The sequence below is a fragment of the Sphaerodactylus townsendi genome, linkage group LG04 (assembly GCF_021028975.2).
Source record: "Sphaerodactylus townsendi isolate TG3544 linkage group LG04, MPM_Stown_v2.3, whole genome shotgun sequence".
Lineage (NCBI taxonomy): Eukaryota > Metazoa > Chordata > Lepidosauria > Squamata > Sphaerodactylidae > Sphaerodactylus > Sphaerodactylus townsendi.
In genome coordinates this window covers 138,464,556-138,492,341 of record NC_059428.1, presented here as the reverse complement: position 1 = coordinate 138,492,341, position 27,786 = coordinate 138,464,556, and the positions used below count along the sequence as shown (strand labels likewise).

The 27,786-nt window shown below is 55.2% G+C and overlaps 1 protein-coding gene across 2 annotated transcripts; it reads left to right on the top strand.

Annotated features, from left to right (window-relative positions):
• Positions 1 to 29: 29 nt before the first annotated feature.
• Positions 30 to 22,595, top strand: AXIN1 (axin 1). 2 transcript variants are annotated; one of them, XM_048494552.1, is made up of 11 exons: positions 30 to 193; positions 1,072 to 2,049; positions 9,973 to 10,113; positions 11,250 to 11,346; positions 12,122 to 12,259; positions 13,609 to 14,156; positions 15,401 to 15,577; positions 16,374 to 16,619; positions 18,777 to 18,884; positions 20,292 to 20,468; positions 21,433 to 22,595. In XM_048494552.1, exons 2-11 carry the CDS (start codon positions 1,163 to 1,165, stop codon positions 21,557 to 21,559), a joined length of 2,646 nt encoding a protein of 881 aa, XP_048350509.1. In that variant the 5' UTR covers positions 30 to 193; positions 1,072 to 1,162; the 3' UTR covers positions 21,560 to 22,595. The 2 variants fall into 2 exon arrangements, with proteins under 2 accessions (XP_048350509.1, XP_048350510.1); XM_048494553.1 differs by lacking the exon at positions 18,777 to 18,884.
• Positions 22,596 to 27,786: the final 5,191 nt, after the last annotated feature.

Genomic DNA, 27,786 nt, shown 5'->3' with positions numbered 1-27,786 from the left:
CTGCGGGGGCGCTGCCGAGCCGCCTGCGACCGACCGACCGTCACTCTTGGCGGCGGCGGCGGCGGAAGGGCAGGCCGGGCGGAAGGCAGGCAGCAGGCCGAGCCGTTCCCGCTCCGGCTATGGGGGTCCGGCGGCGCCGCTCGACCCGGTCGCGCGCGGCCTCCTTGCCGGCCCCGCTGCTGGCCACCGGCCGGTGAGTGCAGAGGAGAGGGCGGGTTGGAAAGGCCCCGGGAGCGCAGCACAGGCCGGGGCGCCGGGCGGGCCTCCATCGGTGGGTCACGGCGGGGAATCTGGACCTTGGCGTGGAGGGAACGTGCGGACGCGCGGAGGGAGGGTTCACGTGTCAGCGGGCCGCATGTCAGGCGGGGTGGCGTCCCTTCCAGAGCTGCTGCCGGCGGCGCGGCCCCCACAGACTCCCCGTCGCCCGTGGCCGCTGAGCACCGCCCGCCCTCTGGCCCCTGGGAGGGGGATCCGCGGCCGGGGAACGTTTGGGGCTGGCTCCGGGCAAGCCAGACCCCCACCAGCCTGGGGGCACCGGGGGGGGGGCGCTCCTTGGCTCAAGTACTGCTTAGCATTTGGCCGGCTTGGGAGGGGGAATTGGGGGGGGGGCTTCCGGGAAGGCTCCCCGCAGGACTGGGCAGCCAGCCCCCTCTTCCCTTCCCCCAAAGGGATGCATTCGCCTTCTCGAGGAGACCAGTCCACCTCTCTGGGGGGTTGTGAGATGGGCAGATCAAGAATCCTTTAGCCTGCCCCGGGAACCTGGGAAGGGGGGGTGGGGGTGGGGTGAGGTGAGGTGAGGTGGGGGCAGGTCAGCTGCTAAAAGTGTCAGAAACTTTGGGAGCAGCCATTTGGGGATGCAGAGGTGTGCCAGAGGGACGCCGTGTCTCTCCCCAAAGCGCGCTCATGGGCAGGTGCCAACCTGGGGCCTCCTTCCTTGCTGCTTCCACGGGAAGGGGGGCCTCTTTTGGGTGCTCCCCCTTCCTCAGTCCTTAGCAGACTGGTCAGAGTTTTGTGCCCCCGCTCAGACTGCTTGTCGTGGTGTGTCTAACTGCCCTTTCCCCGCTGTTGCAGCTGGGCCCGCGTCTTCCAGTGGGGACACTGAGACCGGGGCCGTGGTGCTGCACCGGTCCCAGCCACTGCTGCCACCGCTGCCGCCGTCAAGATGAGTGCTCCCGGCCAGGGCTTCCCCCTGGATCTGGGGGGAAGCTTCACGGAGGATGCTCCGAGGCCCCCAGTCCCCGGTGAGGAAGGGGAGCTCATCTCCACGGACCTCCTGCGCGGCTCCTCTGTTAGCCACGGCCTCTACTCTGGGAAATGTGAGATTCTCAAAGTGGAGACCTCCACGGCTACTCCGAGGCGCCCGGACCTGGACCTGGGCTATGAGCCGGAGGGCAGCGCTTCTCCCACGCCCCCCTACCTGAGATGGGCAGAGTCGCTGCACTCCCTGTTGGACGACCAGGATGGGATCAATCTGTTCAGGACCTTTCTGAAGCAGGAGGGCTGCGCAGATCTGCTGGACTTCTGGTTCGCCTGCAGCGGCTTCCGGAAACTGGAGCCTTTGGACTCCAACGAGGAGAAGAGGCTGAAACTGGCCAAAGCCATTTACAAAAAGTATATCCTGGACAATAATGGGATTGTGTCGCGGCAGATCAAACCGGCCACCAAAAGCTTCATCAAAGACTGTGTCATGAAGCAGTTCATCGACTCGGCCATGTTTGACCAGGCCCAGACGGACATCCAGGCCATGATCGAGGAGAACACGTATCCGCTGTTCCTTAAGTCGGATATTTATTTGGAATATACAAGGACCGGGGGGGAGAGTCCCAAAGTGTACAGTGATCAGAGCTCAGGGTCTGGGACAGGGAAATGCCTTTCGGGCTACTTGCCTACCCTCAATGAAGACGAGGAGTGGAAATGTGACCAAGAGGCTGAGGAGGATGCCAGTCGTGACACTGTCCCTTCCAGCAGGCTCACCGAAAAGCTGTTGATGGAGACAGCTCCTCAGCGTGCAACGTCCTCCAGACGATACAGCGAGGGGAGAGAGTTCAGGTGAGCGCCAAATGGCGGCGGGGGGCAGGGGCAGAAACAGGTCATCCTGACATGTGGTAGGTCCTTTTTTTTTGTCTAGCACAGTGGTTCTCAACCTTCCTAATGCCGCGACCCTTTAATACAGTTCCTCACATTGTGGTGACCTCCAACCATAAAATGATTTGTGTCTCGGTTCCTGAGACCATCGGAAATATGTGTTTTCCGATGGTGTTAGGCGACCCCTGTGAAAAGGTCGTTCGACCCCCAAAGGGGTCACGACCCACAGGTAGAGAACTGCTGGTCTATCAGAAGTGACAAACGGGCGAGGGGCAGGAGCCCACGTTGCTTTCTGGTTGTTGTTTTTGTCTGTGGTGGCAGAGTGAGGCAGGAGATGGTGGTGGCACTTTGTGGCTGTATAAAGAGACAGAGGAAGGGTCCCATCACCCTGGGCCATCCAACACTGCCTGTCTATTCTGATTGACAGGGACCACCAAGCCTCAGGCAGGGGTCACGCTTTGAGATGCCAGGGACAAAAGCTGTGGTTCCCCCCTGAACATCTTCACCAGGCCAGATTACTGGCACCCCACCTGTCATGCCCTGAGCTAGCTACAGTGATCCATGCCACAATTGTCTCCAGACTATTGCAACTTGCTCTATGCTGGGCTACCCTTGAGATTGACCCAGAAACTCCAACTGGTCCAAAATGTGGCTGTACGGGTCTTTAAGGGGGTCTTGTGGCAGGAGCACATTTGTCCAGGTGCTCTGCCAACTTCACTGACTTCTGATGGACTACTGAATCAGGTTTTGGTGCTGATCTTTACAGCCCTGGGTGGTCTGGGACCCCAGAATCTGTGGGACCACCTCTCCAAGTACACCCCCAAGAGAGCACTCTGCTCTGTGGAGAACAACCTGCTGGTGATCCCTGTCCCAAAAGAGATCTGGCTGGCCCTCGGCCAGGGCTACAGGCTGTGGCTCTGTCCAGTGAGACCCAAGCCACAGTTTGGCAGGGCCTGAAAGACGGAGCAATTCTGCCAGGCCTACAGTTGAGGGCAGGGATGACAATGACATTCCATCCAAGCTGCTTTCCCTCTGCTTTCTTCTGTTCTCTCTCTCCCCCCCCCCCTTATTTAGGATTAATTATGGTGCCGTGATGGGGTTGGAAATTTTGAAGTGACTTTGAATGGTATTTGAATATGCTGTAAGCCACCCCAAGCCTGTATAAGGAAGGCCTATAAATCAAATTGTAAATGAATAAATTTTTAAAATGCGCACCCTGGTCTAACTATGCTCCCAACAGTACCAGGTGGATTCCTTGGTGGGGAATTCTCCACAGTTAGTCACTACCTGTACTGCACAATACAAGAACATAATATCATACCATACTCTTAAAATAACCCCGCACACACGCTCAATCCAAATATGATTGGAATCCCCATCCTCTGGCCCCCCTCCTCAAGCTCTTTAAATATTGTATTATTTTCATTTCCCTGAAAGTTGACAGCCCCTGAAGACCCTGAAGGAAGTGGCCGCCCAATCTTAGTGGCACTTCAGACCTTCTGCCATCTAGTCCAACCCCTTGCTCAATGTAGGATCATCCTAGAGCATTCCTGACCTGTGTCCCTCCAGCTGCTGCTTGACGACAGCCTAGGCAGCCGATCCCACTGGTGAACTAGTCTCACTGCAAAAAAAATGTTTCTTAATGTCCAGCCGGTCCTTTTCCGCCCATAATTTAAACCCATTATTGCAAGTCCTATCCTCCACTGCCAACAGGAATGGCTCTCTGCCCTCTAAGTGACTGCCTCTCAAATACTGAAAGAGAGCGATCATGCCCCCCTGCCCACCTCCTCTTTTCTGGACTGAATATTCCCACATCCCTCAGTCTTTCCTCAAAGGGCCTGAGGTCTCCAGGCCCCTGATGATTGTCCTTTCTCTCCTCTGCACCTGATCCATTCTGTTTACATCCTATTTGAAGTGAGGCCTGCAGTACTCCAGTGCAGCATAAGCTATTACATCTTGTAATCTTGATGTTATTCTATTGCTGGTACATCCCAAGACTGCATTAGCCTTTTTTCCTGCTGCATCACACTGGCTTACATTCTCTTAAAAATTTAAATCTTTATTAGTTTCAAAATTATAAAACACACTGGCTTACATTCTCAGCTTACAGTCCACCCATACCCCTAGATCAGTGTTAGCGAACCTTTTTGAGTGCCCAAATTGCAACCCAAAACCCACTCATTGATCGCAAAGTGCCAATATAGCAATGTAATCTGAATACTGAGGGTTTAGTTTAGAAAAAACTGTTGGTTCCAAGGCACGTGTTACTTGGGAGTAAGCTTGGTGAAGCAATCGGGCTTACTCCCAGGTAAAGGACTTCCCACAAAAATGCAACAGGAACAGAAAAATAAAAGCAGTTCTATCAAAGACCTTGGTGTGCTTTAAAAAAAATCCTAAATGCATCTCGGTTCCTCCACCATAGGCTTGAGTTGCCCAGGCGATCGGCAAAAAACTTGGGTCTGAGCGTTTCCCCCGGTGTTTGGAAAGGAACACATTTTGTTTGTTCAACCCGTTGAGCAGCAGCAGTCAGCCTACTCCAGGCTCCACAGGTCCTGCATGCACCCGCTGTGTGCCCTCGTGCCCACAGAGAGGGCTCTGAGTGCCACCTCTTGGCACGTGTGCCATAGGTTCGCTACCACTGCCCTAGATCTTGTTCACATACACTGCTATGTAGAAGTGTATCCCCCAGTCTGTTGAGGCAGGCAGGTGGGAGTCCTCCTGTCCTAGTCACTTTTCACAGCTTGCTGAAGATTTATGTTATGAGTACTGTTTTCCTCTGGATTTTGAGGCAGGAAACCTCCAGAACAGAGTCCTTTGATTTCTTAGAAGAGCCATCAAGTCCAACCCTCGCCATGCAGGAACACACAATCAAAGGACTCCCAACATATGTTCATCCAGTCTTTGTTTAAAAACCTCCAAAGAAAGAGATTCCACCACTCTCTGAGGCAGTGAATTCCACTGTCAAACAGTCCTGACAGTCAGAAAGTTCTTCCTAATGTTTAGGTGGAATCCATTTCTCCGTGTCCTAGTCTCTGAGGCAGCAGAAAACAAACTTGCTCCCTCTTTGACAAGACATCCCTTCAAATATTTCAACATAGCCATCATGTCCCCGCTTAATCTTCACTTCTCCAGACTAAACATCCTCAGCTCCTTAAGCCTCTCCTCGTAGGGCATGGACTCCATCCCAGACCTTTTACCATTTTGGCTACCCTCCTCTGGACATGTTCCAGGTTGTCAGAATCCTTCTTGAATTGCAGTGCCCAAAACTGAACACAGCACTCTAAGTGAGGTCTGACCAGTGCAGGGTAGAGAGGTACAATTACTTCCCTCGATGTAGACCCTACTACTGATGCAGCCCAGAATTGCATTGGCTTTCTTGGCCACCACATCTTCTTGGTTTAATTGAAGGCTGGCAAGCACAGTCTCAGGTCTCAGGGCTTTGTTGCAGAGTTAACAAAGCTACCTTGAGCCAACTCACTTAATAAAATAAATAGGTTTAAAAAAAAACTGTTGAATGTGTCCGTAAGAGCTGAGCAGTTTGACTGCTTGTGACGCGATTGTCTGGGAACCCCAAGATTCATACAAGATGGCCTTACGTCATCATTAGTCCTTAAGATCAGAAAGGATGTGTCCTTTGGAATGCCCTGTGTCTTTGCCTGGCTGCTGTGTGCTTTTAATCATGTTGTTCCTTAGACTTCAGTCCATGCTGATCTCCTGTGAGATCCCCAATGATGGAAACAAAGTCTTGGTAAAACAGTCCTTTATTCAGCATCTTGAGAACAGCGTGGAAAAGCCAGAACTGAATTTTCCCCGCGCAAACTGTCAGTAATATCAGTGAGGGTGCACCCCCCCCCCATGTGAACCAAAAGCAGAACTATGCAGACAGTAAGATAAATAACACAAGTCAGTTAGAGTCGGCCTTGGCCAACACTTGCTGGAGAAAAGTAGCAGAAAAACACTACATAATATTCAGCTAAACGCCCATCCCCCCAAGCCCAAAGCTGCAAGTGGCCCCAGCATCCCATAGGCATCCTGACACCTCCCTGGTTTGAGTATCCTCAGACCAAAGCCTTGTGGAACAACATCAGAGTCCTGCTGGACCGTTCTGGGGAGGGCTTTTGCTGAATTTCATGGACAACAACCTAGAGCCATGGTGGCGAACCTTTGGCACTCCAGATGTTATGGACTACAATTCCCATCAGCCCCTGCCAGCATGGTCAATTGGCCATGCTGGCAGGGGCTGATGGGAATTGTAGTCCATAACATCTGGAGTGCCAAAGGTTCGCCACCACTGTTCTAGTGCCTACTTAGCCCTGCTCGCCCTATCTATTTGAAAGTAAAAATGCATTTTGGCATAAATACTCTTGTATCAAAGTACCATGTTCAATAATGCATAAAATAATAGTTTTGACGAAGGTAGTGTGCAAAAATGAATCATAATTCGCATGTTGTTTGGGACTGTATTCTAGAGCAGAAGCATACAATTGACTGAATTATCATCTTTATGTGAAATAGAGTATAGATGTGCTCTGGATCACAAGTTGGTTGTGAACAATTTGAAGGTCCCTTATGAGAATGGATTAGCAAAAAGAGGTAGAAATATCTCTGTGTTTCAGTATTCATAGACGAGTTTTTTCATGTTACAACTAAGGAGGGGAACTGTTCACAAAATTTGAAGAACTACCCTTGTAAGAAAACATAAAGCTTGTCTCGAATGAATATTATTTCCTGTTACATTTATTATGTATGGAGGAAAAGGGGGATTTCAGAAAACTGGCAGAATAGTCTGTGTCAACATTCGAGCTCCCTTCTCCATTTAAGAAGACTGGCCTTTTCAGTGAACCTTCGTCAAAGAGAAAGTAAAATGGCAAACCAGTGGTATTTGTCACCAAACCACCTTTCAAAGTACTACAACCAGTAGGAAGTCATGGTTTTGTGGCCGTGGTGGAAACTTGGGCTTGCATATGTTGTGGGAGCTCTTTTGAGCTGTGAAATATCGGAAAATAATGGCCCTTGCGAAGCAAAAAAGAATAGCTAGACAGATATGTTTTGTATGTTGAAACTGGTTCTGTAATCTTATAGATTACTAGCGGGCCCGGCCACATGTTGCTGTGGCAATTGTCCTCATCACAGTCCGCAACCCACACAGATGTCCATGCAGGTCCAATGATCCCCAGCATAGCCTTTTGGGGTGGTCAAATGGAATCCCTCTTTCCCTTTCCAATGCACACCGTTATATGGTGCTGTCTTTTTTTTTAGTATAAGGTAACCCTTTCCATTCCACAATGGAACTGTCCAGAGTGTGAATCCCGCTGTCCATGAGGCTGGTTGACACGCACAGTCCTGGCTTCAGTAAGGCAGAACTGGGGCAAGCAGGCTATCCCAGTCAGGCAGCAGAGGCAGGGTGCTGAAGCGCTCAGATCGAGACCAGCTCCCTGGGTTCTTAAAGGGCCACGTGCAAAAGAAGCAGAGCTGGTAGTGTTGGTTCGCCCCTACCCCACAGATTTTCTTAGAAGAAAAAGGCAAACTCCAGCTCGCTTTTAGTAAAAGAGAGCTGTGGTGAATATGGGTGAGGAAGTGGGTAAGTGGTGGTTGGATGTGAGGGAGGGCAGAGTGAGGTGTGCGAGGATGAGCTGGATGCGTATTGTGTGGTAGCAGTGGGTGAGGCACAGAGAGTGAAAGTTACCTGTGTGTGGGGGGGAACCCCACCTGACGTCTCACACAGCAAAGTGTGTATGTGTTTCACTTCCACTCGTATTACCTAACAGTATTACCTATTTACTGTTTTACTGCTCATCTCTGCCCATCTGCACGAACATTCTAAGCCCTCAGGCCACAGACAGGCTGCACGAACATTCTAAGGGTGACAGTTAAACACAGTCAGCTTCATGGCCCGGTGCACCAGGAAAAAGACGTTTACCTGGCTCAGGTATGGACTTTCGGCAATTTGAAGGTCCGATTACCTGCCTGCAACAGGGAGGGACGTCATGTGAAAATTTGGGGGTGATCCATCCAGCAGCTTCTGAGGGAGACCATCAGGGACCAACACACTATTAGATTTTTATAGAGAGAGATTTGATGAACACCCCACCCCCATCCCCCCCATCCCCCAAAAAAGGAAAAGAAGGAGGGTCCAGTTTTGTGAGCTGGAGATAATTAAGCTGCTGAGAAGAAACAGTGCTAGGAATACCAGCCAAGTTGGGAGGTTTGGCCTGGAGCTCAGACTTTTCTTCATAGTTATACTTGTAGTGGTCAGAAGCTGACAGTGTGTTTTTAGCAAACTTCATTCACGGCTCTATTACCAGCCACAGCCTATCCGCAAGAGTGACTATCCGAGCCTGCCACTCCCTGTCACCTGTTCTTTTTTTTCCTGACCTGGCCCCCTCTTGATGCTGCCTGTTCTTCTGTCCTAGGGGAGGTGGGGAAGCTGGAAGCCCCCCCCCCACACCAGTTGACTGGACACTCACTGAAGAGGTAGCATAGAAATATCCTGAAGAAATTAGTGAGCTGCACAGACTGTGGGCGGCTGCTGAGGAAGTCCTGGGACTGTCAAATAGTTAAATGCTTTCTTCCGCCCTGCCCTCCGCCCCGGCAGTTTTCCTGGGCCCAGTGGGAAAACCAGAGGAGGCCATGAGGTTGGGTCCGTTCTGGAACCCACGGCTGTGTGGTCTGCAGACAAAGTTCACATTCCCTAAATGTAGAGGTTCATATTCTCTCTGCATGTCTCAGATACGTGTTTTTAGTGTGACTGGACTGTGCCTCTGACTCCAGTGAATTCAAATCTTGCCGCTTTGGCCTCATTTTAAGCCAGGGAGATCGAGGCAGTGTATGCGGTTAACTCCTCCGTTTTATCTTCACAACAGTCCTGCGAGGCTGTTTAGTCAGAGCTGGTGACTGGCAGGGTTTTCCTCCCCTAAGCCCAAAATTGTCTGTGCTGCACCAAACTAACTTTTGCACTAGTAAAGCTAGGATCCTGGGGCCACTGTGAAGACCCATCTTGGAGGTCTGCCCGAGCTTCCCCTGCTGTGGCCGGGACAAATGTCATCCTTGGCCCACTGCAGCTTGGGATTTCTTTAGGCAGCAAGCGGCGCTCTCTGCTCTGGTTTGCCAGTGACTCCGTGCTTGCGGGGAGGAAGAGGAGGGGGGCGGGGGGTCTTTGTGCCAGGGATCCAGTACCTGCGACACCAGGGATCTTCAGCTAGAACAGGGGTAGGGAACCTTTAACAGTCAAAGAGCCATTTGGACCTGTTTTCCATGGGAAAAGGAATCACTTGGAGCCGCAAATAATTTTTGACATTTAAAATAAAGATAGCACTCCGCTCATTCTGAGAAGCGCATGGATGCGTCCGCCCTGCTGCCTGCAGGGTGGGCAAGGATGGGGCCAGCGGCTCAGCCTCGCCGGCCGCTGGGAAAGCGTCCACCCCGCTCCAATGGGGCAGGCGAGAGGGGAAGCCTGCTGCGCAGCCCAGCCAGCCGCGGGCAGTTGGTGCGCCCGCCCTTCTGCCTGCAGGGCGGGCAAGGATGGGGCCAGCGGCTCGGCTCGTGGAGCCACAGTGCAAGGGCAGAAGAGCCGCATGAGGCTCTCGAGCCGCAGGTTCCCTACCCCTGAGCTAGAAAATACTGTTGGGCCCCATCGTTGCAGCTTCATAACTAGGATGGTTTTCCACAGGGTCTCCCATTCTGGCGTGGCTCCGGTTTCTCAGTGCTCGTGGGAGGTGTGTTCTAGCTTTGCTTGCCGAAGGCCCCTGGTTCAACCAGGGGAAAAAGATCTCAAGCAAGAGGCTTTGATTGGGGAAGAGTTTCTGTGCCGGCCAGAAGGACCAGCGGTCCCACATCCCTTTCTTCCCAGGCCAGTCTGGTGGCAATGGCTGCTTTCTTTTTTTGCAGGCACGGCCCTTGGAGAGAGCCAGTGAATCCTTACTACGTCAACACGGGCTATGCAATGGCCCCGGCCACCAGCGCCAATGACAGTGAGCAGCACAGCATGTCCAGTGATGCAGACACCATGTCGTTGACAGACAGCAGCGTGTGAGTCCTGGGTGTTTTTCTGGATTTCCAGTGGCCGTGGCGGCTCCCACTTGCCTTGTGCCAGCAGAGGGGCCTCTTCTAGTGTGGTATAGTGGTTAAGAGCTCTAATCTGGAGAACCGGGTTTGATTCTCCGCTCTGCCACCTGAGCTGTGGAGGCTTATCTGGTGAGCCAGATTAGCTTGTGCACTCCAACATATGCCAGCTGGATGACCTTGGGCTAGTCACAGTTCTTCAGAGCTCTCTCAGCCCCACCCACCGCACAGGGTTTTTGTTGTGAGGCGGGAAGGGAAAGGAGATGGTAAGCCCCTTTGATTCTCCTTACAGGAGAGGAAGGGGGGGGGTATAAATCCAAACTCTTCTTCTTCTTCTTGCTTGGCCCTGGGTACTCATTTTGGGACCTGATCTTGGACTTGGCCCAGGGTCCAAGAATCGCTCAGTTTGCCCAGCCGGCAGAGCTCTTTGGGGAAAGCTGAGGAGTCCCTGGCCCCTGGTGTTGACATGCAGCAAGTCTTTCAGACAGCACTCCTCTGAGAGGGAACTGGGGGTTCAGTTGACTTCCTGATTTAGAAGCCAAGTTGTGTGAATGTGACCTTGGCTCTTAGAACACTCTATTCAGACGGCAGGATTTCCAGGGCAGTCCTTGTGAAACCTGCAAACAACTGAGAAAGCAGGAACTTGACGGAATATTACAATGTCATATTAGTCTGTGATCGGGGTGGGAATCGGGCTCAGCACTCACTTCCCTGCCTCTTGAGCTGGCCTGAATGGGAAGCTGTCGGGGTACAAACTGAACAGTGAGGATTTCCTGGCTGAATCCACCAGAGGTTCATTCCCCTTGACTGCCCCAGCCCTGCTGGATGGTGCTTCTTGGGGCTTCTAGGCAGGAGAGGCCTCTGCTGTGCACCCTCTGCAAGGGATGGCTGAGTCCCTTTCCCAAGATGTCTGAATCTTTGGGCCAAACCAAGGTAGGGAGGAACGAAGCCAAGTGTGGAAAGGTGGGCTGTGTTTGTGCTGTGGCTGCCACTTGCCTGTGTGGGCCACCTCTTGAAGACTTGGCTAGCCCACCACCATGGTGCTCTGTGTTCAATCCCTTCTGGAGGCCGCGCTCAGAGCCCCTCTTCCTTCATTTTGGCAGAGACGGGATTCCGCCATACCGACTCCGAAAGCAGCATCGCAGAGAGATGCAGGAAAGTGCCAAAGCAAATGGACGTGTGCCACTACCTCACATTCCTGTAAGTAGCCAGCAGGGTGCGACTGTTGCTTGGCTGCTGAGCAAGATCTGTCCGTGCATGCATGCCTTACCCACAGGGGGAGGAACTTCATTCCCAAACTGGGTCTTTTTTACAGCCCTCTACCGTTATTGATGTTCTCCTCCAGGGAGAGAATAATGTGATAAGCCTCAAACAACACGCATAAAGGTCTCAAGGCTTGTGGAGTATTCTACTCAAAAGGTTTCACTTTAATATATTGTCGAAGGCTTTCACGGCCGGAATCACTGGGGTGCTGTGTGGTTTCCGGGCTGTACGGCCGTGTTCTAGCAGCATTCTCTCCTGACGTTTCGCCTGCATCTGTGGCTGGCATCTTCAGAGGAGATCCTCTGAAGATGCCAGCCACAGATGCAGGCGAAACGTCAGGAGAGAATGCTGCTAGAACACGGCCATACAGCCCGGAAACCACACAGCACCCCGGTTTCACTTTAATTTTTACTGCTCGCCCTTCCGTCCTTCCACTTAGCTTCTTGTGCGGATCTATTCCTTTCCAATCAATCCTCTATTCATTCAACTTCTTGAAACTTAGCATCTAACAAGGGGTTGATTCTGTGTACATAGATTTTCAAAGGAACAATGGGATTAAAATCTTTTTCTCAACTCTGTATGTTTATTTTATCACCTTTGTACTATGAAGAAGAGGCATGTTATATCTGGAATCTGCCAGACCCACTGATGTTGTAAACCTGGAAAAAGAAAAAAAATGGCTTTGCTGACCTGTATGTGTTCGTTCTCTCAGCGTACGTACCGAATGCCAAAGGATATCCACGTCGAACCACAGAAGTTTGCTGCAGAACTGATAAATCGGCTGGAGGAGGTCCTGAGGGACCGGGAAGCAGAGGCCAAACTGGAGGAGCGCCTGAAGCGTGTCAGAGCGGTAAGTGGCAGCTCCCGTGGTGACCTGGCGAGACACCTTAGGCAAGGGGCGTGGCTCAGGGCCACCAGAAAGGGTGTGTCTTCTGTGGAACAAAAGTGTTTCACTTCCTGGCCACTCATGTGTGTCGCTCCGGATGAGTGTGAAGGCTGAGTTGTGGGATGGACTCACATAACAGAAAGCATCATCTGGTCTCCGCCCCGCTGGGCTTTTGGTCCCATTCAGGGACTCTTCAAGCCAGTGTGGCTGGTAGTTAAGAGCAGCATAGTCTAATCTGGAGAGTGGCAGGCTCTGATCAGGTGAACTGGGTTTGATTCCCCTCTCCTTCACATGAAGCCTGCAGGGTGGCCCTCGGCCAATCAGTGTTCTCTCTCTGAACTCTCTCAGTCCCACCTACCTCACAAGGACTCTGTTGTGGAGAGGGGAAGGCCAGGCCAGGTCATCGTAAGCATCGCTGAGCCTTTTTAAAGGCAGAGGAAAGCAGGGTATAGAAAACAACTCTTCTTCTTCTTCTGTCATGTGGCCAGAAATCACTGGGCCTGTGGGCTGGGAAAGGAGGCGGCAGTCCCTTTGAGCTCTGAGCTCCTCTGGACCAGGTGGGGACTTGGAGTGAACTGGGCGGAAGGAAATCAGGCAGCCTGGCAGAAGGGAGCTGCAGTGGAGGGAAATCCAATCTCAGCATGGACTGAGGAGTCTGCTTGGGACGGGTCCATTTCCCACAATAGCCCTGTTTTCACCGTGCCTTGAAATGGGGCCAAACTGGTTTCTTGGAGAGGGAGAGGCCAGGCGCAGCTTGGACCTGCCCCAGAGCCCTCTGCTCCCTCCAGTGACTCCGTCCCCTTTGCCTAGACCCCCCTTCTAGGGTGACCTCCTGTCACCCCCCTGCCCTCTTGCAGATTCCCCCACAAACCTGTCCCTTCCTCCTTGTCCCCTGCTGACCTCCTGCCTCCCTGTGCCCCACTGGAACTTTTGGGCTCCTTGAGCCTGGGGGCTGGCAGCCATTTGGCTTTGGCTCTGTAAAATGCTGTGGCCAACGGAGGGGCACAGAAACAACTGAGCCGCTTCCTGTCAGGAAGGTGGGAAGGCAGAGGAAGGGGCTGCTCTTTCTTGGGAGCTTGGCTACCTTCAAGCTGCTTCTCTGAAGAGCTGTCAACATTTTGTCAGAAGCACAGAAGCCCTGGACTTGGAGGGTGGGGTTGTGTGTGAGTGTGTGAAATGGCAGATGCTCCCTTAGCTCTGGGGAGGACAGAGGGTGATAAGACGGGAGACTGGCTTGGATCAAAGCGCCAGCTGGCAAGCCACCCTGTCTGGGTTGTCGGCCGCATTCCTGATACGGCCATGCTGTCCGACAGGAGGAAGAAGGCGATGATGCAAACATCCCCTCAGGCCCTTCCCTGCTGAGCCACAAGCTGCCCCCGGCACAGCTCTTGCCTCACTTTGCCCCCCGCTACGCCGAGATGCCGCTGAGGGATGCTCACGAGGAGAACCCGGAGAGCATCCTTGACGAACACGTCCAGCGCGTCATGAAAACGCCCGGCTGCCAGTCGCCGGGCCCCGGCCGGCACTCGCCCAAGCCCCGCTCCCCCGACGGTGGGCTGGCCGGGAAGCTGCTGCACAGCATGGCAGGGACGATCCCGCTGGGGCACAGCAAGCACGCGGCCAAGGCCGGGCTGAAGCTGGACGCTGCTAACCTTCACCACCACAAGCACGTGTACCACCACGTCATCCATCACCACGGCGCCCTCAAGCCCAAAGAGCCGCTGGAGGCGGAAGCCGGCCCCCCCAGGGGGCAGGGCAGCTTTGCCTGGAATGCGGATGCTCACAGCTATGCAACGAAAGGGCGAGCCCACGGGGAAGGCGTCGGCCTGGCTCCTGCGCCCGCGGATCCCGTGGGCCACAGGTGAGTGCGAGGCCAGGTCTCTTGCGAAGCCGACCCAGGAGGGCTGGGGAAGGCTTGTTGGGCTGCCGGGTGGCCCCTCTGCGCTGGTCCTTGTGCACGTGGGGGTGGGCAGGGGCCCCTTAGCTTGGAAGCCCAGGTGCTTTCTGCCAACCGGAGAAACATGCTTCAGACAGAGGGGCCACCGGGGTGGGTGTGAACTGAGACGCATTTGTCTTTTTGTTGCAACCCCTGGGCTAGTATGAGCAAATTTCCGTCCAGTTACAGCCAGTGTACGGCAGGAGACAAACAGATGTGGTTTGCCATTGCCGGCCTCCGAGTAGTGACCTTGGGCTTCCTTGGAGGCCTTCCGTCCAAGTACTAACCCGTGCCAAACCTGCATAGCTTCTGAGATCTGATGAGATCAAGCTACCTTGGGCAGGCATTGCAGACAAGGGGGAGTTCATTTTCTCACAGTGAGGCTGGAGTTACATAGTGGGTAGCTTTGTAGTGTGTTGGTAGCTTTCTAAGAGAACTCGGCATCCACGTGGACCTTGCCGGCTACAGAGGACCTTCATGCTCAGAGGCGTTCAACCCACTGAGTGCTGTCTTCATGGCCTGCTTGGGGAATTCTCAGAGTGGGGCATTGTGGGGTTTCTGGGCTGTATGGCCGTGTTCCAGTAGCATTTTCTCCTGACATTTCGCCTGCATCTCTGGCTGGCGAAACATCAGGAGGAAATGCTACTGGAACACAGCCAAACAGCCCAGAAACCCCACAATGCCCCAGTAATTCTGGCCGTGAAAACCTTCGACAGTTCTCAGAGTGTCCAGTTGGCTGCGGTGGGAACCAGGGTGGTGGTCCAGCCAGGCTACTGTTTGGGTCTTAGCAAAATGAGGAGTGGGTGGGCCACACAGCTGCCCCACCACAGGCAGCCCAGGAGAAGAGAGCCGGGCACTCCTCATCCAGTGAAACTCTTGTACAGTGGTGGCAAACCTTTGGCACTCCAGATGTTATGGACTACAATTCCCATCAGCCCATCATGGCCAATTGGCTGATGGTCTGATGGGAATTGTAGTCCATAACATCTGGAGTGCCAATTGGCTGAGGGGCTGATGGGAATTATAGTCCATAACTATAGTCCATATAGTCCAAAGGTTCGCCACCACGGCCCTAGTAAGTCCACATGGAGTGGTCTTCACCCGGCAGTCTCAGGGGTGGCTCTTGGGAGTGGCTGATTTCTTTGCCTGCTCCTGCTTCCTCCTTTCAGTGGGAAAGCAAGCCTGCTCTCAAAAAGAAACACCAAGAAACTGGATGCGGGGAAGAGTGAAGGTGCCAGCCATGATGTGCCAGGGTCTCCAGAGGACGTGGAGAAGAACCAGAAGATCATGCAGTGGATCATCGAAGGAGAGAAGGAGATTAGCAGACACAAGAAGACAGGCCACGGGTAAGGGTGGGGAAGGGGCAAGCAAGGAATAGTCGGGCCTTGGGAGGGGGGGTGTTCTCCCAGGGAGTAGGCTGTCCTCCGGCAGCGTGTGCCAGGGTCTGTAGACTCTGAGGTCTGCTGGTTCTTTAGTCTGCCTTCTTGGCGCTCCCCCCTTTCAGCTCCACCCCATCGAGTTCAGCATGTTTCTTTTCTTCCTCTTTTTCTGCAATCTTACTTTTTAATGTGTTTCTTCAGCAACTTTTTAATGCCATCTCTCCAAGAAACCTGCTCAGACAGCTTACAAAATTAAAGTAAAACATTAACAGTTGTTAATTAAAATCCAGCAATAAAAGCCAGTGTTACAGACCCAATCACAGCGTAAAACTGGATTTGAGGAAGAGTGGGGTGCCGTTTCTAGTGACTGTTCCGATTGAAAGTTCACTCGATTGGGGTTAAAAGGCCCCTTGACTTAAAGCCTGGGTGAACAGTTTTGGTCTGGTGCCTAAAAGAGAGAGGCATAGATGCCAGGCGAGCCTCAAGAAAAGAGGCATTCCACAGACGGGGTGCTCCTGCCGAGAAAGCCCTGTCCCACCTTTGAAGGCAGCAGGTGGGGCCCCCGAGAGGTGGGTTTGTGAGGCAGATCTTCTGACAGGCTGGACAGCTGAACAGGAAGCTCCTCAGCAGAAGGTTGCTTCCTGTCTGTCTGTCTGGGCGCTGGCCTTCCCCGTCAGCCCTCGCACTGCACTCCTAGGCTGTGCAGAAGGAAGTGAGCTTTATTGTCACCTGGCTTTTGACATGCTCATGTGTTCCCCTTCAGGTCATCAGGTGCCAAGAAGCCACTGGTGCACGAGGTGCCCCGCCCCATCTCCGTCGAGCGCCCCATGGCCGTGCACCCGTGGGTCAGCACCCAGCTTCGCAACGTCGTGCAGCCGTCGCACCCCTTCATCCAGGACCCGACCATGCCCCCCAACCCGGCCCCCAACCCGTTGACTCAGCTGGAGGAAGCTCGCCGGCGGCTGGAGGAAGAGGAGAAGCGGGCTGGCAAGGCGGCCGCCAAGCAGCGGTAAAGGGGGTGGGGCTGAACTGATTGGGAGTGTGGGGGTGGGGTGCAGGAGCACACACTGCTGGATGTCCCTGTGGGTCAAGGATGCTGAGGCACTGGCCTGGGCCCCGCCCCACGCCTGTCTTTGGCCCAGCCACAGAACACTGGTCATTCTCTCCCAAGCCAGGTTTGACAGAGCCCGGAGTAGTCTGGTGGGGGAACCAGTTGTGGGGTGTGTCTCTGCACTGAGGGCTGGGGTTGCCCGTGACTGGAGCAGAGGCTCTTGACTGGAGATGGTGGTTGGTCAGGGCCCATGGGGCCAAGAGCCCTGAAGCCCCTAAAGCTCTGGAGCTCCCACAGGTCTCCGGTGGAGAGTTTCTTAGAGGCCTCGGGGTGACAGAGAGTCGGACTCTTGTGCTCTGTGAGCCACACTGGAAGAGAGGACCCGGGCCCCGTAGGCAGAGCCTGGGGTCCCACAAGAGGAATTGGGGGTGGGCTGGTGGGGGCGGAGCATCCCCTGCCTCAGTCAGCTGGCCCTCTGAGTTTTGTGTGGCAGCTGCTGGGGGAGACTCCTGGCAGATCGATTCCCCATTCCCAGGGAAAATCTTTTGGGACCCAATAGATAAGGCCGATAGATAAGGAGCAGCAGTGGCATAGGAGGTTAAGAGCTCGTGTATCTAATCTGGAGGAACCGGGTTTGATTCCCCGCTCTGCCGCCTGAGCTGTGAAGGCTTATCTGGGGAATTCAGATTAACCTGTACACTCCCACACAGGCCAGCTGGGTGACCTTGGGCTAGTCACAGCTTCTCGGAGCTCTCTCAGCCCCACCTACCTCACAGGGTGTTTGTTGTGAGGGGGGAAGGGCAAGGAGATTGTAAGCCCCTTTGAGTCTCCTACAGGAGAGAAAGGGAGGATATAAATCCAAACTCTTCTTCTTCTTGTTGCTTGCTGTCCACTCTTCCGTGGTGCTTGGTTGGTTTTGGAGTGGCACGTGACCCATGGTGGGCTTAGGCTGAGGTCGGCCAAGAGCAGCAGAGCAGCTGGCCAGAGATCTGGACCCTTCAGGAAGCGCCGCGCTCACAGACCGCCCACCTGTTCAGGGCAGGGGGTGGAGCTCAGGGGTCAGGCAGCTGCTTGGCATGCAGAAGGTCCCCATTTCAATTCCTGGCAGCATCTTTGGTAGAAAGGCGTGCCAGAGCGCTACCAGAGACTCTGGAGACACAATGCCTGGCAGAGGAGACAAGCGCAGACCCTGGATGAAGGGGTCCATGGCCTGACTCGTAGAAGGTAGCTTTGTATGTGGGTGCATATTTCACAGGCTCACGTGGAATTGCTGAGGAGCCTGCTGTTCTGGGTATTGCTGGTTACCTTTGGACGAATCATCTGGGCCAAGGAGAGCTCCTAGGGAGGGTCAGCGTGGTGTAGTGGTTAAGAGCAGGTGCACTCTAATCCGGAGAACCGGGTTTGAGTCCTCTCTGCTACTTGGGCTGTGGAGGCTTATCTAGTGAACCAGATTAGCTTGAGTACACCAAATCGTGCCAGCTGGGTGACCTTGGGCTAGTGCCAGTTCTTTGGAGCTCTCTCAGCCCCACCCACCTCACAGGGTGTTTGTTGTGGGGGAGGGGGGAGGGAAAGGAGAGAAAGGGGGGATATCAGTCCAAACTCCTCTTCTTCAAATTCTCCTCTCCTCCTGTCCCTTGGAAGGCTTCAGGCTTCAGGAGACTGACTTTGCTGCCCTCCAACAGGGCTGGCCAACTGTCTCAACCATCTCGCATCTTATACTGCAGCTTCCCCTAATCTTGTGCTGCGACAGACCTCTTCCTCAGATGTTCCGTGTGAGCAGAGGTCCCCCTTTGGCTTTCTCACGTGGCTGACGGGCAGCCAGAATCTGCTGTGTGCGCAGGGTTGTTTTTGGACTGTCTGAATAGCCTCAGAGGAGAGCGGCTGGAGGTACCAGCCAGACCCAGCCGAAGGAGAAGTTGCACTGGGGGCTTCTCATCTCTTTCCGAGCACGGCTCCTTCTCTGGGGGAGAGAAGAATACTTGGAAGCCAGGCCTCTGTGTGTGTGGGGGGGAGGAGTCTTTCGCAGCCGGGGGGGGGGGGGGGGCCTCACCAGCATACAGTAGGAGGACTTGTGAGAAGGGCCCGGCATATCTAATGTCTGAGATTGTTCTTCAGGTATGTGCAGGAGGTTATCCAGCGTGGGCGCTCCTCTGTCAGGCCAGCTTGTATGCCAGTGCGGAATGTGGTACCCGCCGTCTCCGACCTGGATCTCTCCGAGTCCGAGTACGTTCCGCTGCTCTTTGTGTCTTCTCTCCTCCACGTAGCCTGTAGACTCCCACCCCTCTCTTGTCTGTTGGGGTCTGGTTTGACCTTTGAGCATCAGTGTAAGAGCAGGCAGTGTGCTTGGCAGGAAAAGGGGCTGGCTAGCCACCCTCCACCCGTCGACCACCCTCCACCCGTCGACCCAGGAGCAGACCACTGCTGAGACCTTTCCGCGGGCTTCTGGTGCTGTTCAGAGTCTGGCCTGGCTACTGGAGGGGTGTGACTTGGAGGTCTGGCGGCTGCCAGCAAAGCTTCGGGGTGCCCCCCCGTGCCCTCTCCAGCCAGACCTTGTTGATTTCTGGTTCTGGAAGTTCACCAGCATTCCTGTCCTTCCTCTGAGACCGGTGACTTGTCACGTTGTACAGGGGAGTTGACGGGCTGCGCAGTGGGATGTGTGGAGGGGCTTGGGGGGAGCTCCGCTGGTCGCCTGTGCAGAGTGATGGGTTTTAGCGGAGAGGTTTGGCCGGCCTGGAGCCTGTCTGGGGCTGGTGTGGGGCTGGTGGTCCCATGCACGGCTCAGCTCTGTGTGAGGGTGCGACCTGGGGCAGAGTGGCGTGGCTCCCGGTGTGTGCTGGGGAGGTCTTGTGCTTGTCAGGTCCTTCCCAGAGTGCCTCCTACCTGGAAGGGACAAGGCTTGAGCAGGTCCTGAGGCGAGCTCTCTGCTGTTCTCCTCATGCCTCTTCTTGGGGGCTGGCGAGCGCTCCTGATAAACCTCCTCCCTCAGGGCGGGGTGAGTCTGCAGAGCACAGATGGGGCAGCCTCCTCCTCCTTTGTGGGCCCAGACAGAAAGACCAAACAAAAGCCCCCAGCTGTAGCGTGCCAAGACTGGATCTGGCACTGCATTCGGAGTCACCCTCTGGGTGCACCCAGCCTGCAGATGGGACTGCCGCGGTCCCCGCTTGGTTGCGCGCTGTGGGCATTTCCCCAGTGCCAGGGGTTCAGGGTTGCCATGGAAGTGCCCTCAAAGAAGAGAGCTGCATTGTAAGGACTGAAGAGTGCCCCCCCTCACGCCCACTTCCTGCACCACTCCCCTCCACCTTAAAGTCTTCAGTTGTTTGGCCCTGCAGAGGAGGAGCCGCTGGAGTGTCTTCTCTTGCCCAAAAGAGCCCCCCTCTGAAACGTGTGCATCCAGCCCAAGAGCCTCTGCTCCTCTCAGGGCTTTGCAGGGCCCAGACTCACTTCCATGGTCCTGGGATTGTCGCTGCCGGCATTGGCTTTGGAAGCCTTTTCTCCCTCCAGGAGTGTTTGCTGAGGCTGCAGAGTGTGTGCGTGTGCGTGCGCGTCTGTCTCGGTCTGCCAGGGGGCCGATCCCCTTCCTTGCCTGGCATTCTGCCACCTGAGGGTCCCGTTCTGTTTCTTGCCTCCTAGGTTGAAGCCGCAGAAGAGGCTGGGCGGCAGCGGCGGCAGCTCTTTGCAACCCTCGGAGAACATTGTGGTGGCTTATTACTTCTGTGGGGAGCCCATCCCCTACCGCACCCTGGTCAAGGGGAGGGTGGTGAGCCTGGGGCACTTCAAGGAGCTGCTCACCAAGAAAGGGAATTACCGGTAAGATCTGTGGCTGGATGGAGCTGGAGGGGCAGGGCAGCATTTGGGGGGGACGGGTAAGAGGAGCTGGGGGTGGCCCCTCTCTCGCCTTTGCTGCAAAACCGGCCAGCACTGAAAGGAGTCCTTTGTCCTGTACGGTCAGCCAGCATTTGAGGCTTGAGGCTGGGAGGTCAGTGAAGCGGCCAGAGGTACTTATCATCTTTGTCCCGCAACTGGTCTCCCAAGCTGACCTTCCAGGGCGCAAGGAGTCCGGGTGGAGCGTTGTGAATTTTCCAGGTTGTATGGCCGTGTTCCAGTAGCATTTTCTCCTGATGTTTCGCCCACAACACCCTAGTGGTTCCAGCCGTGAAAGCCTTCAACAATACGCAGTCCGGGTGGAGTCAGAGACAGGGCTTGGCAGGGCTGCCTCCAGCTCTGGACACTGGTCGCCCGCTCCATGGACACTGGTCGCCCGCTCCCCCCCCATGGAGCTCTGCCGTTCACGGGCCAGAGCCCCCCCCCCTTTCCTCTGGAGGCAGGCTTAGGGGAATACGTTTGGAAACTTTTTTAGAGGGAATGAGGGAGTTTTAGGTCCAACCTCTTTTTTAAGGGGGCCTTAACTGACCCGCCTCTGGCCACCACTGGTTGCTAGCATGGAAGTGCTGGCGGTCTTTGCTTGTTTTCAAATTCAGTACAGGCAGGAGCCCCCCCTCCCCCCCCCACACACCCAGCAGCCATCGGCTGTGCTTCTGAGCCGTGCGGGAATGCTTCTGCCAGGACTTTGGTATGTGGAGAGCCAAGGCAGCAGCTGACAGTGCAGAGTGCGGCCACGCCACCCATCCAAGCTCCTGTGGTTTTCAGAAGCTGGGGCTGGAAGACCCCGATTTTGGACCCTGCCAAGGACACCACAACATGGCCTCTTGGGGAGCCCTTCTCCCCTCCCTAACTTCTGACTTGCCAGTGGTTTTCCACTCCTGTCTTGCAGGTATTACTTTAAGAAAGTAAGCGACGAGTTTGACTGCGGCGTGGTGTTTGAAGAAGTGCGCGAGGACGAGGCCGTCTTGCCCATCTTCGAAGAGAAGATCATTGGGAAGGTGGAGAAGATCGACTAGCCCCGCTGGAGACGGGTGGGAGTGGCACCTGCTGCTTACCAGTGCAAGGGCCCTGGGCTGCCCGCGGAGGTCTTGGGTGTGCTGTGTGCCGTGTAGCATCTTTATCCAATTGCATTAGGGAGCAGAACAGCATTGTTTTACTCAAGCCGCGACTTTCTGTTTAGCCCATAAGAAAAGACACTTTGTGAGGTGCCAAGAGGTCTTTGGAACTGGCCAGTTTCTTGGAGCGGCGGCCAAGGGCAGGCGGGCATCTGGCAATGGGCGGTGAAAGGAAGTTGCCTCCCTGGGGCTCAGAGGGAGGGCCTTGGACTTCCAGGGCCTGGGAGCTTTCTCTCCCAGTCCTGGGCTTGCGAGCTGGTTGGCTAGTCTAGCAACCCTAAGATTGGGCTGTCCATGCTGGGTGCGTGGAAGTGCTCAGCTTCGCCTGCCCGTGGCTGAAAGGGGGCTGTTGGTACTTGCAGCCTGAAGGCCGTGGTCGGGATGTGCTTCCCCCTGACCCTTCCTTTGGGCTTCAGCCAATTTCCCCCCATTGAGTCTCATGGACCCGTGTGCCTTTTCCTGAGGAGTCGTCCCCTGCCTCATCCAGACTGCCTCCCTCCGTCTATCTGGCACCCACTAGCTCTGCTGCCTGTCTCCTGTGTGCCGCCCGCCACTCCCCTGTTGCGCACGGGGCTCAGGGCCATGCCCGTCCTCTTCTGATGTCACCGAGTGCCTTTAACTCAGATCTCCTCTCCGAGGGCAGGAAGAGCCCCGCAGCTGGGTTGCCCCGGGGATCTGCCCCTCGTGCTCCACATTGGATATGGATTTTTAATGTGTGATCCTCAGCAATGACGGGTTTTTCATTTCCCTCCTTACCCCCCCCCCCCCGCAAGAAGGGTTCAATTGTAAATATGTACATTTTCTAAATAAACTATCAGCGACTAGCAGTTGGGCTGACGGCTGGTGACTCCCAAGCATTTTTCACAAGCTGACTTGTACAATTATCTTTTGAAAGGTACTTGGACAATAATGGAATAAATCCTGCTGTTCAAATGGCCGCTGTGTGTGTGTACATGTGTGTTTCTATGTTTGCCTGTGTTCAGCAAGCCTGGAATCAGCCCCCAGGTCACCCTCCCCACCAGACATGGGGAGAGAACTGCTGGACTGAGGGCAGGATGGACCAGACTGTGTGCCGCCTGTGGGCATTTGGTGGTTGAGGAAACACGTACCTGGCGTTTTTCTCAGTCAAGGCAGCTCACAAAGTGGAATCCCACACTCAGAACACAGCGTACAGAAGCTTGCAATACAATCTTTGTAAGGCAGGTCATATTGCTAAGTCATTTAAAAGAAGGAACCCCCTCAGAACCAGATGTTTTGGCCTGGCCCTGAGATGAAGAGTTGGATTTATATCCCCCTTTCTCTCCTATAAGGAGACTCAAAGCAGCTTACAAACTCCTTTCCCTTCCCCCCCCCCCACCACAACAAACATCCTGTGAGGTGGGTGGGGCTGAGAGAGTTCCAAAGATCTGCAACTAACCCCGTGGTGGCGAACTTTTGGCACTCCAGATGTTGTGGACTACAATTCCCATCAGCCCCTGCCAGCATGGCCAAATGGCCATGCTGGCAGGGGCTGATGAGAATTGTAGCCCATAACATCTGGAGTGCCAAAGGTTCGCCACCACTGAACTAGCCCAAGGTCACCCAGCTGGCATATGTTGGAGTTTGCAAGCTAATCTGATAAGCCTCCACAGCTCAAGGGGCAGAGCGAGGAATCAAACCCAGTTCCCCAGATTAGAATCCACCTGCCCTTAACCACTATACCACACTGGCTCTTAGCGTGGAGGGAGGCGACGTTCTGTGATAGGGATGCCCTTCAGAGGTGCTCTTGCTATTCCATGACCTCACCAGCGTCACCTCCACCGGCTGCAAAGGGCGAAGTGCTACTCTCTGTGGGTCTGGGCTCACGCACTGGCAAGCACTCGGACTGCACTCTTGAGAACGCCTTGAGATTGAACCCGACCCACTGGGACATCTACGCTGCGGCAGACGCAGGCAACGTTATCTGCAGGCGGGTCAGAAGGCTCCTGCGCTTTCTGGGCCGATGTCCTCCAGGGCTGAGGAGGAGCTCTTCTCAAAATCAGCCCCAAGTCTCACTCTGGCTCCTGAACTCAGGGCGCCAGAAGCACCAAGGATGTATCAGCCCCTTATTGGTCGGGTGGGAGCAGGCTTTCCCCTGGAGCAGAACAGGTTTCCCTGCCTGCAGGCCCGGAACTCAGACTGGTTCCATGGAGCCTTCGTTGCCTGGACACTCCAGGCATTGTTTGGATTTCTCAGCAGTGGTTGGTGCCTGAGGAGGGTGGCAAAATGGGGCTGAGTGGTAAGGGGCGGGGGGCTGCCCTCATTTGGGGACATTTTCCCCTTGATAACTGCCCTGTGACTCTCCGGGAAGGCTCCTCCGAGGGAGTCTTGCTCTGGCCAAAGGAGCCCAGTTTCCCAGAGGTCGATGGCGGCATGGAGCTCTGGGGGTGGTCTGCATCGCAGAGTTGGCGCTCTGCTCCCGCCTTGGTTTCTTCCTGTGAGGGAGGGGGGGCTCAGGTGGTCAGACTCCTCACTCAATCGGTACATTTGTTGCGTCTGTTCTTCCCAAGCAGAAAGCAAAAGTGCTCCTTTGGAGAGCCAGGTGAGCCTCCCCCCCACCCCCCCCAGCACTCTTGGCCCAGGGGCGTCCAGGGGCAGGTGGGGTAAATGCAATATTTTGGAGGAGTTCTTGGCCATTTTCCACTGCCCTGAGGCCCTCTCCGGGCAGCAGCGGGCACTTCAGTACTAACCCTGACCATGGGGCCTGAGTGACTTGAGAAGGAGGACCCCAGGAAGGAAGTGGGTTCTATTCAACTGGGAGCAGGAAGGATGGACTCAGCTGGGCTTGTTGCTTGCAGGATGAGACCTACCATCTGCACGTGGCAGCCAGGAAGGGCCACTACGAGACAGCCTGCCACATTCTCTCCCTGGGGACAGAGGCTGTCAACAGTCAGGTGTGGAACCACAACAGGCCATATTTGAATGGCCAGATTCCTCCAGACCCAGATCTCACCCGTGTGCTTGAGGATGGTGATCTCCACAGACCTCTCTCTGGTCTGTACGGGGATTCTCTTGGGGCCCCGGGTGGAGAAATCGGCAGAGTGTGTGGATGACATTTCTCTATCCAGTCCTTTCCCAGCCCCCCACTCCCCTAAACTGGCACTCTCAGTGGCGGACAGCCGGCTTTTCTTTTTTGCTTTCCAGGATGCCAGAGGCAGGAGCCCTCTTTTCTGGGCTACTGAGTACAGGCACGAGAGCCTCGTGGAGCTGTTGCTGGCCCACGGGGCAGACCCTGCGGTTCAGGACAAGGTGAGAGCATTGCCAGCTGTCTTTCCGCCCAAGCGCCAGGGTTTGCCTGTGAGGTTGGGGCTCAGAAGGCACCCAGTTCTCTGGCCAAGCCATCCAAGCAAGTTGCTTTGGGCTGCCCAGTGAGGAGGGAGGGAGTCTGCCATGAAGTGTCTGAGGCATCGCCTCTGCTGGCTGGGTCTGAGCCAAGCCCCTGTGGCTGAGGAGGCCTTGCTGGGGAGGAGGTCTGGGGGCTTGCCCCTCCAGCAGCCCAGTTATCAGCTGGTCATTTGGCTGTCTCCCAGTGGGACTGCACAGACTGATGATCCAGGATGGGCTACACACGCACACACATACTTCGAGCCTCTACCTGGTTTGCTCTTGCAGGAGCTCTCACCCAGGCTTCAATCATTAAGGCTACAGGGAGTCATTTCCTATTGGCTATTCAGTTTTACCCTCCTTTTCTTATTGGAGGTGTCATCACAACCAATCTGTGTCTTCATGGATTGCTCCCCACACTTCCCTGCACCCATTGATAGGCTAGGTTGGCCGGGGCAGCTGAGGTGCCCTTCTGCACAGGGCTTGGTGCCAGCTCTTCCCCCCTCCCCTGTTTGTCACCAGAAAGGGAACCTTTGCTTACATTGGGCGGCCTCGGTGGGCTGTGCCCCCATCACCCGTATGCTGCTGGCGGCCGGCTCGAACCCCAACATGCCGAACTACCAAGGAGACTCGCCGCTGCATGTGGCAGCCCAGGAGAGACGCTACGAATGTCTCACGTGAGCATAACTTCCTCTGTCCAGCCAGGGCAGCCTCTGGGCGGGTGCAGGCACGACAAGCCACAGCTTTCAGGGACATGAAGCAGGCGTCCTTTCGAGGCACGGCTTGCAAAAAGTGTTTCGGCTCCAGCACAAAGCTGCTCTTGGAGCAGGGGCTGTTGGCCTCGCAGCAGAACGAGGAGGGACAAAGTCTCACGGCCGACTGAGGTGTTTGGTTAGGTTGGGAGGAGGTTGATCCACCAAAGCTGTTGGCTTGGTTGGGCACCTCTCTGGGCAAGACATCCTGGAAGCTAGGGCCGCCGGGCCAGGGTTTCGCAGAGCTTGAAGGAGGCCAGAAAGGCCCGCCTCGGTTTCCCTGGCTGCATTCTTTGTGCAGCTGCTGTGGGGCTTGAATCAGGGCCCAGCTGGGCACAAGCAATGTCCCACCCTCACCCAGGAGTGTTCTTGAAGGTGCCCAGAGCACCAGGCTGCCTTGGCCTGACTCCTCCTTGCCCACGGTGTCTTACAGGCTCCTCCTTGCCCACGGTGCCAAGGTCTGCCTGAAGAACAAAGCAGGCCGGATGCCCTTGCACTGCGCCAGGCCGAGCTCCCCCTGCTGGAGCGCCCTGCAGGCCTTCTCCGCCCTTCCTCCCCTGAGCCAGGTGGAGAGAGTCCTCAGCAGGTGAGCTCCTGGCTGGCATGCTGGGCCTGGCAAGGGGCTGACCAGGCTGACTGGGCAGGCCCTGCCACGACCGCTCTTTCCCTCTCCCTCCCCAGAGACATTTCCCGGGGCTTTGAGCAAGTGCCCATCCCCTGCCTCAACGGGGTGGACGACGAACCGTGTCCCAGCAACTTCCTCTACATCACCCGGAACGTTCTTTCAGATTCCGTGATTGTCCCAGCAGTAGCTGCAGGCAGGAGTCAGGTCAGCGTGGGGTCAGCCCACCCGTGAGGGGCACCCACTGAGGGGATTGCTGAGGGCCTCGAGGTCGAGGGCACCTTCCGGGCTCCAACGGCCCCTGCAGTGCCCTGGTCTGCTGCGGAAGGTGGCAGCCCTGAGAAGTGCAGCCCACAAGGCCATTGGGCAGCTGTGGGTGGCAGGCTCTTTCCCTCCCGTCTTCTGCAGGTGTGGAGCAGCCCTCACTGGTTTGCTGAGGAGAAAGCAGGAAGGGGGCAGTTGGGTGGGTGGGGAGGCAGCCACATCCCCTTTGACAACAGCTGAAGCAGCACCTGCCTAGGTCCAGCCACGGTTACTGCCCTCACCTTCTCTGTGGCCAGAAGCAGGAGGCATCATACACAGCAGAGCCACTAAGGCAGTGGTGGCGAACCTATGGCACGGGTGCCAGAGGTGGCACTCAGAGCCCTTTCTGTGGGCACAAGTGCACAGTCAGTCTTGTGAAGGGGCAGAAAATCACACACACACACCCCCACATACACATCTAGGCTGGCCTGGGCGCAATTGTTTACCTGGGAGTAAGCTCGGTTGCTGGCAATGGAGTTTGCTTCTGAGTAAATCCTCCTAGGGTCGTGATTCACCCATTTGAAGCATTGCATGGTTGCTTTGCCAAGCTTACTCCTGAGTAATGCGTTTCTAAACAAAAACCTCAGTATTCAGATTAAATTGCCGGGTTGGCACTTTGCGATAAATAAGTGGGTTTTGGGTTGCAATTTGGGCACTCGGTCTTGAAAAGGTTCGCCATCACCGCACTAAGGGAACTTGTGGAGTGTCCCACATGGTGTCCCTCAGTGGCAAAAAGCCTTGGAGCTCTGCAGAGATGGCAGGCAAGGAAAGGCTGGCTGCTGCACCCGGCCAACAACGCCCTTGGCCTGCACAGGTTTCCCAAAGTTCTTTGGGCAGGGGTCTTGATGCCCCGCCATTGTGGCCTAGCAGTGGCCTTGTGCCCTCCTTGTCTGTACTGAAAGAGTGAGAAATACTCTATGTAGTGTGGAACACCACACAAATGAACTCGACAGGCTGTTGAGTCAGAGGTTTGGTAGCTTCTGCTCCTCGGACAGTGGTTGATCCAGTGTGTTTGTTGCGTCTGTGAACGTTTTTATTGACGTGACCCCCTTGAAGATTTTTTGTGGAGATTCAGTACAGGAGGTAGCCCTGTCCTGAGCCAGTGTTGG